General features: G+C 33.6%; 1 protein-coding gene and 1 long non-coding RNA gene across 2 annotated transcripts; one reads left to right on the forward strand and one right to left on the reverse strand.

Moving 5' to 3' along the window:
• Positions 1-432: 432 nt before the first annotated feature.
• LOC105312808 (uncharacterized) lies at positions 433-5638 on the forward strand. The gene is made up of 4 exons (XM_019996693.1): positions 433-587; positions 633-1166; positions 1658-3886; positions 4045-5638. The coding sequence occupies exons 1-4, from the start codon at positions 479-481 to the stop codon at positions 5541-5543; spliced, it is 4371 nt and encodes a 1456-aa protein (XP_019852252.1). The 5' UTR covers positions 433-478; the 3' UTR covers positions 5544-5638.
• A 21-nt stretch (positions 5639-5659) lies between these two features.
• LOC109582095 (uncharacterized) lies at positions 5660-6914 on the reverse strand. Its single transcript, XR_002184906.1, has 3 exons — positions 6747-6914; positions 6575-6701; positions 5660-5801 (listed from the first exon to the last, which is right to left on the reverse strand). It is a non-coding gene; the product is annotated as an uncharacterized LOC109582095 (long non-coding RNA).
• Between the last annotated feature and the right edge of the window lie 2615 nt (positions 6915-9529).

A 9529-nucleotide genomic window follows, 5' to 3' on the forward strand; every position in this document is an offset into this window, starting at 1 on the left:
TGCAAATCATATTTAATTAGCTGTTACTATAGTGGGTTATTGTTGTGGCACTTTATTTTGTGTATTAGTGGTTTTTGGGCATAGACACAAAATTAAAACTCACAAAATTATTAAAAGTGTATGTTAATTGTCATTCTGTCAACGATATAAAGTGGGTATTGATTGAAATGTATATTTAGTAGTTTTGAGCACTTTTGTAGCCATGAGTCATTGAGCATGCTCAGAATGGCAGCAACATAGCAAATTTTATTTTGGCGATTTTATCAATTATCCACCAATACTATACAATAAAACCACAAAAGGGCCACTTAAAGCAAACTACTGACAAATCAATAAAAATAACTCACCCTATGGTATAAAAAAAATTATAAAATCATTTTACTAAGGAGAAAAAAGTGATTCTATTATGTTTTAATTACTACATTTAGAACCCATTGTTGAATCAAGTATTGCACAGAAAGTTGAATACTATCGAGAAATGTGGATGAAGGAATGCAAACACTATGACCACATAAAGGAAAGTTTTGAGAATATCCAGAGTGATGTAGCAAAGGTTAAGGAAAAGGAAATTCCTGAAATTAAGAAAGGTGTGTAAATTGTGTTAATTATTTTGTGACATGTAATTACTTTAGGTCTGTCTGATGCACAAGAAAGTTATGATAAGTTAAAAATTGATCAGGAAAAAATGGAAGAGCAGCTTGCCTCTACAGTTTCCTCTCTTGAAGAAACATATCGAGAAGTTAAAGAACAGAGCGATGAACAAATAAGTTCAATGAAGTCACATCAAAAAGCAATGGAAGATAAGCAAGAGAGCCATGAGAGACAGCTTACTAGTCTAGATGAGAAGTTGACACAGACCAGTTCAGTAATGAGTGTATTTCAACGGAAACAGACCAATACTTCAGCACGTGTCAGCCACACGATACAACTCATTAAGGAAGTGTCTGATGATAAAGACAAAGAAATTGAACGATTGGACAGTAAGACCGATACTTTAGCAGATACTGAGAAACAGATCTCAGAATGTATATATGAAATGGGAGGTGCTCTACGTCAACTCTCAGAAAAAGATGATGAATTGTCTGAGAATATTGAGGAACTAACAATAAATTTTGAAAATGTAAAAGTGGACGTGACAGATTTAAAAAAGGCTTTGCAGCAAAAAGGTACACACAATAAGGAGATATTAGTATGAGAGTAATACATGTAGGTAGCCTATTATAGTAATAAAATTTTAATGCTGATGCATAAATGCATGAAACTTAAGTTGGATTTACAATAATTTTGATGCTAGGCCAGCGTACTTTTATCCTTAATCACAAGTATGAATGATTTGACCTTTTGATGCAAGCATCATGCTAGAATTGAACCAATTTCAACTCCAGCATCAATATAATATCAGGACCAGCATAATCTACATGTACCTTTATTTTTCAAGTGAAATGATTAAAATAAATTTGTAAATATTTATGCCACAACTAGTAATTACCCTTTATGTGTAATTGAAGTTTTTGGAATAAAAATAAGTTCCTTAGCTCGATATAGTTGATATTTTATAGTGTAGTGACTCAATCATTACCTTTTGTATTAGCTTATGATAGATATCTATACTAAAGTACCAACATTAATAAATCTGTTAATTTCACTTCATTTTTAGGTATCTCCTCCAAACTCAGTGTCTCTTACTTTGAAAGTGATATTAGCTATTTGAATGGTCAGTATCACGAAGGCACTAGACAGTGGTTGTTTGATCACGTTTTATCATTATTAAAACAAAGCGTTCTAAATACCACTGGTCCCAAAATTCTTTTAGTTACTGGAAATCCTGGAATGGGCAAATCTGTTATTGCTGCAAAATTAATTTCAATTTTTAAACATGATTCAAAAATTGCTGGTTGGTTCTTTTTTCAGCATCACATGGGTCGGAGGAGTAATTGCAAGATGCTGGTTCAGTCACTCTGTTATCAAATGATGTCTACTGTTTCTGGTTTTTCAGCTCAAGTCGAAGAGCATTGTTCTGATATTGATCCTTCTTCACTCTCTCCATTAGAACTATTTGCATGTCTTATTCGTGAACCTCTTCATCATCTCCCACCTGATCATGCAGAAATGATAATTATGATTGATGCACTTGATGAATGTGATTTTGAATCACAACAAGATCTGACTAAGCTGTTTATTCGAGAGTTTGTTAAGCTTCCAAAGTGGTTAAGTATTATTGCTACAACACGCCCAGATCAAAAACTTCTCAGAGCATTGAAGCGAGTGAAGCATGTTATTGAGCTCTTACAAGATGATCCACGTAATTTAAATGATATTCGTATTTTTTTGGTAGATTTTTTTAAAGAAAAGATTGCTAATTCCCAGTTGGAGTCAGCTGTAGAGCTTTTGCTTAAAAAGTCTGAAGGAATGTTCTTATATTTTTATTATGCAATCGATTCATTGGCTGGAAGAGCTGAAATCAGTCTAGATGAGTTAGAAAAACTTCTCCCTGATGGTATTGATGATTATTATGAGCTTAACTTTCACCGTTTGTTTGAAGCAATGGGCAAAGAGAAATATCACAAGTTACTCCAAGCGATACTTGCTTCAAGATCTCCTGGCTTACCACATGCCTTTGTTGGCCGTCTGCTTGATTTAGATGTACAAGAAACAACCAAAGTGGTGACTCTTATCTCAACATTGTTTCCAGTTCATAATGATTGTATTGCCGTATTTCACAAATCAGTACTCGACTGGTTGCTCAATGATGATCTGGCTGGCCAATATGCAATTGATTTAATGGCAGGTCAGAAAAGTTTAGCTAAAATCTGTCATTCATTGCTTCAGCAAATAAATACAGCTGCTTCCTTATCAGATACTGTTCATCAGTATGTCATTCTTAATGTAATGCATCATTTATGTCAGGTTTCAGCCATGCACCAATTTTCTAGCTATCTTATGAGCACTATAGAAAGTCTGGTTTTCTTATACCTTCGTCTTCTTTTTTCACATGGCAATACTGAGGGCCTTTTGGAGGATTTAGCTGAAGTGCGAAAGGCTTTTAGCAAGAATATAAAGCTTAGACAGAAAGCACAGGATATTTCTTCATTCATACAAAGATGTGCACATGTTTTGATCGGAAAGCCTTATTTAATTTTGCAGTGCACACTTAATGAGCCCGATGTTTTTTCTCGTCGACTTAGAATTGAAGAGTATCTTTCTAATCCTTCTGACACCTTCAAGGAACTGAAGGTCATTCTTCAAGTTATCAACAAGAATCAAGAATTTAGTTCTTCACTCATATCATTCACATCTGATGATAACATTTCAAGCTGTTTGTTCTCACCTAACCAGGATAATATTATCTGCAGTGATTATAGTAGCATGATAAGTATTTGGGAGGTTAATACGGGTGAACTAGTGTGTAAGGTTGATCTTAGCAGTGAATTTAACATGCTCCTTCCCATCAATGAATGCAGTGTGTCACCTAATGGAGAATTAGTTACATATGGTAACTTGTCAACAGCTATCAACATGAAAGGAGAAATGGTTCCACTTATAGCAACAAAGAAAGATCATAATGTTAACACTTGCATTTTCAGTCCAGATGGCCAACAGGTATTAGCTTATACATTTCACCCTGATGGATTCTTTGAACTGATGAAGGAAGTTGGTTACTCTTTAGACTACACATTTAATCTTCAGTTGTGGGACATCAACAAATCATCTCATCACATCATTCATTCTTTGAGGAAAAAAGAGATGCGTCCTCTTTGTGTTTGCTTCTCTTCTGATGGAACACATATATATTGTGGATACAGAAATGGTCGTGTTGTTCAATTTGATGTCTCCTCACTAGAAGCTACTGCTATAATTTTTACCAATGGCCTCACTATTAAAAAAGGTTTGAACATGCATACTAATACTTTATATTTATGCATCCACAGTAGCATGCCTTTGAATAAACTAATAAGCAAATTTACTTATCAATTATTTAGTTATGTTTATATTGTAAAGGTATTGTTGTTTTTAGTGTATAATAATACTGTATTTTATTTTTAGAATTAGAAAAACTTGAGATTGATCAGTTTGAGGGTGTTGATGATCCAGTAATGACAGTCAACTGCTCCAATGATGGACACTTTCTTATTGCGTGTACCAAAAACAATGGATTATTGGTCTGGGATGCAGCTGCCTTGGAATTCTTGTGTGCTCATAAAACAGAAAGTAATAAATCCTATTTTATATCAGGTACATTCTCAAGTGATTGTAAGTACTTGGCAGCTGGTACAAGCAAAGGTACACTCAAAATATGGTCGATTAGGGAATTTGAATTTTCTTTGGAAATATCAGTTAATCCTGATGGTTCATTTAACCCATTAGTTAAATGCATATTTGATCAACATACAAATGTTTTATGTGTTATTGGTAACACAGCTAGGCTATATTCTTATGATGCACTTGTGCAAATGATGGCTGCTAAATCTACCTATGATGCAGTACATCTTAATCAGGCCAATGTATCTATTTTTGTACCAGATGGAAAACATGCAATCACTTGTGGTGGTCACAATCTCTGCCTATGGAACGTTGCATTGTGTCAGTTAGTATCATCATCAAATGAATTGGATGGATATCTTGTTAGAATGTCATCTGATGGTAAAGTTCTTCTGTCATATGGAGACAGGTGTTTTATTGAAGTATGGGACATTGCCAATCTTAAAAAAACTAATGTTTTATCACCTAATTATGAAGAGAGTATTATAAATCTACCATATGATCCAGATGGGTCTTCTGAAACTGACATATGCCACTGTGCAGTTTCTGTCAATGCTGAGCATTGTATTGTTGTTGGTGGGACAGGTGAAGGAAGGCTTTTTGTTTGGCATGGAAGAAATTATGAGTTGCAGCAAGAGTTACATGCTCATGAAAGTTTGATTACATTTATAGATTTTTCCCCAAATGGTGATTCGTTTGTATCTGCTGACAGCGATGGCATGATAATGATGTGGCAATTGGAATCGAATGATGCTCAGTTGACATTTAATAATTTCCCTCTCTATGCTCATCAGGATAGTATAGAACAGGTTTGTTACTCTCCACAAGGTAAAAGGATAGCTTCATGCAGCATGGATAAAAATGTACATCTTCACAATGGGTCAAACGGAGATTTAATTGCAAAATTAGAGGGTCACAAAACTGGCATCATGAGGGTCATTTTTTCATCTGATGGTTGCTATGTTACCTCTGGTGATGAACATGGATCAATATTTGTATGGGATGGATTTACTGGAAAGCAAAAACAATGCCTTCAAAGCAAATCAAAAAAAATTGTTTTGGACCTTTTCTTTGTTGCAGCAGACAAGTACATATGCATTCGAGATACACATTCACAGTGTATTACAGTCTATGATGTTACTACTGGCTCAGAAGTTTCTTGTTTATTTTTTGATGCTGATATATTTGCACTTTCAGCTGCTACTTTCTGGAAAGATTCTTCATACCTTTTGTGCACATTGAAAAATGAAAGGGTCAAGTTTATCAAACTTTTAGAAGTTTAACTTTAGATAATGTAAACTTAAAAGCTTGAATTACAGTATTTAATTATAATTAATTTATTTACTATTTGTTGAAGCATTTAAACATTTTTGAGAATTACATAATTATTGTGCTACCAGCAAAATTTTATTATTCTTTAGTTCAGTAATGTAGGACTCCTTTCATGAGTCAACTTATCAGTTAGTGTACCATTAATGATTGAATGAGTCCCACTAGTGTCTTCTCTTTCCTCTCACATGAGTTTCTGTGGCAGAAGGTACCTAAATATATACACACTGAGTTCGTGATATCATTCTAAAAGCATATTTTTCTAATTACATTTATAATACATGTGTATGTTAGTAGGTCATAGGCACATGTACATGTAGGTGTAGGAATGAAATTTAAATTGAAGGAGGGCAATCCCACAAGTCATGCATGCACATTATAATGGAATGTGAATATCGGAAATAATAAAAAATCATTTTTCATCATTTTTGGAAAAATTGTTCAAACAGCTGGTCAAAACCCTGTACTACAGGGTCTTTGACCAAAAACATCTGTAAAAAACCAATTTTGATCTGAATTAGCAAAAAGTTTCTGCACAAAATTTACGTATACATGTATGTGTATAATTATGCATCAAAAACGTAATAAAAATTAAGAATAATTCCCCCAAATGATTTTTGGTGATATACATGTACATACCCTGTACTAAGTAACATGCTAGCATTATACTACATGTACATGTAAGTAGAAAATGTAATAAAAATTTGGAGTCATTTTGGACCAATTTTTAGAAAAAAAAACACAGGTATATTACAGAGTACTTTTCTAAAATTTAAAGATTTTAAATGATTTGAAAATTATTTGTTAGAAACAGCTGGAACTTTTTACATAGCATAAGGATATTAATACTGTAGAGCAGGAAATTTTGGAGGCATTTATATTTGATGAATTTGCTAAATTTTGGTGATCGGTAAATTTTAAGCGGGCAAAGCTAACATTAATAGCTGCATTAATAGTCTGTGCTATGATAAAATTAATAGTTGACCTTTAAATATTAGCATATGTGCTTCGATAGGAACTAGTAGCTCCAAACTTTTCAAAAATAATAATTTTCAAGTTGCCAATGCTAGTGCTATCAGGATCCTCCAGTAATATATCATCTACCTTTGATCCTGTGACAATAAATAATAGATACTGACTATTATTAATAGACTAACCATGACTGACATGAATGCTGATGGAGTTAGACATGACCTGAAAAAGACAAATCAACAAGTCCAATCACCTTATATTAATAAAGTTCACAAAACACATAATGTCACTCAGTTGATACAATGCATGTTGTCATGTTCATGTATACATAATGTAGAGCAACATGTACAAGTATAGGAACTGGCCATGGATTTGAGATTATTAACAAAGATAATGACCAGTCATTGTTGTTAATTTATAGCCAGCAACAGATTAAAAGAATCAGACAGATCGAAAGTAAAAAAGTAAACAAATTCCAGCTAGGATACAACAGCAGCAAATGCATAAACATACATGTTCATGTTAGAATGTTAATATCAAAGGATGTACTTTTTCATATTTTTGTGAGGAAAAGAAATCAAATGACACAGATATGTAAACGATCACATACATGATAATGGAAATGTACTTCTCACACCCCAAAAAGGAATAATGAAAACTGATACTTTAGTGGGGTGGTATATATTAATTCATTACCAACCCACTAAAGTATCAATTTCAGTATTCCTTTTTGGGGCGGGAGAAGTATTTTTATGTACTTGGTAGAATGATGCTACCTAAAGTAGTTCTTGTCTCTCTCCTTTTTCTTGTTCTAATATATTCTGCTGCTGGTTTGGAGTGTAGGATCTATGTCAGTTCATCTGATGGTATCGACAATACCTCTTGTTGGACTGGAGGAGTTCAAACACCTTGTGCTACTATTGATCTAGCTATACAAGGAACTGCTACTCTACAATACAACTGTTCATCAGGTATCCTTATCAACCTGTCTCCTGGTACATATACACTAGACACTACTAGTCTACAGTTATTGAGGAATAATGTGAGTATTATTGGTATGAGGGATGGTAGTAGATGTGAAGAGGTTAGCATCATGTGTCTACATGTTTCCTCTTCTTCATATAACTGGTTGAAGTATATTGTATTTGAATGTGTTAGTCTTAACAATTGTAACAATGTTCCTGTTACATGTACTGAACCATCCTTTGATCTTACTACACACCATCAACTAGCACAAGAGATTTGCTCAAATCTGACTTTGAATGTTGAATTCATAAATCTTCCTTTACAATGCAGTGATATTGACTATGAAAGTTATTATTATAATGGAGTCTATCGATGCCAATATCCTAATGATTACCAATACTGTCAATGCGAATATCCTCGATTTAAAATCCTCATTACTGATAACTGTAATGTGGAAACGTATGACTGGACAAGTAATCTCAAACTATATCTTAACCACTCTTATTATTACAATGCAAGCATCCAATATAATTCATACCAGTATTATTACTATGAATTAGAAACATGTTTTGATAATAGTATTGTGTCTGGCCCAATTAAAACAACTGTATACATTGAAACACTTGGTATAATTAGCATTAATAAAACAGTAACAGTGAATGTGAGTGCTATGTGTGCTTCTGACTACCATTTAGTTGATGGGAAATGCATTTTCAATGATTGCATCAATCTACCGGTACATATTTGTAACAGCAATACTCTTAAATACAAACTTCCTTATAACTATGATAAATACCGGTATATGTACTACTATATAGATACTTCAATAGTCCATGCGGATAAGTGTTCATATTGCTATAATGAATCATGCTGTTATGACAACAGTACAGACCAATGCTTATCAATTTGTACAAATGACACTGGAGTACCCATTAACAACTTAACCTGCATTAACTGTACAGAACCATCCAAATATGGTATTATGTTGTTTATTGGACTAGAGCTAATACCAATGACGCTCATTATAATAATAATAACAATATTCAATATACAACTAACCAATGGATCAATAAATGCTGTGGTATTCTATTCTCAATTGATAGCAATTATTCAATCTATAAATGGCCTCAACAGTACTAACCCCCTTATTGAAGATACAACTAATTTTTTTTCACAATAATACGACACCTAAGTGCTATACCTTGCTATATCTTCAATTTAGACTTCACTCCATTTCTATTTAATCAAATTCCAATATGTATATCACCTAATACGTCACCATTAGGAGCAATTTCCTGTTGGTATGCAATAGGATTCTATCCATTGCTCCTCCTCCTTTTACTCTATGTTTGGATAACATTGTATGATAAAGGTTTCAAGAGTGTAGTGTTGGTTACTAGACCATTTCATCGTTGCATGGCTCGTTTCTGGAGTATGACTGGCATTGAACCATCTTTTACTCACTCTATAGCATCAATATATATACTCTGCTTCACTCAACTGACTGCCACTTCCTTTAAAATATTGTCTTTTGTCCCTTTCCATGCTATGTTTGCTTTTGATATAAATCAAGATTATTTTCATAAATGGCATGGGTTGGCCTGTTTCATTGCTATTATAGTTTTATTGTTTCTGATAATCCTACCAACACTTTGTATATTGTTTTATCCATTCAAACGGTTTCAAAAGTTATTGGATTGTTTACATCTAAGAAAACGACTACTAATATCACTGGCTGATGTGTTTACTGGTCCTTATAAGAATGGAACTGAGAATACTTTTGATTATCGCTTCATGGCTGGACTAGGCCTACTGGCAAGAATAATAGTTTTAAGTCAGTTTATTATTGGCTACCAGCAGTACTATGTGTTTGCAGTCCCAATAGCTCTGAGTATTAGTTCTTTTTTACTAGCAGCAGTAGTTCTAATATTCCGTACATTCTGCAAGAACATACACAACTTAAATGAATTCCTTACTTTGGCTTTGACTGGCATACCCAGTA

The sequence above is a fragment of the Amphimedon queenslandica genome, unplaced genomic scaffold (genome assembly GCF_000090795.2).
Source record: "Amphimedon queenslandica unplaced genomic scaffold, v1.1 AMPQUscaffold_13402, whole genome shotgun sequence".
Lineage (NCBI taxonomy): Eukaryota > Metazoa > Porifera > Demospongiae > Haplosclerida > Niphatidae > Amphimedon > Amphimedon queenslandica.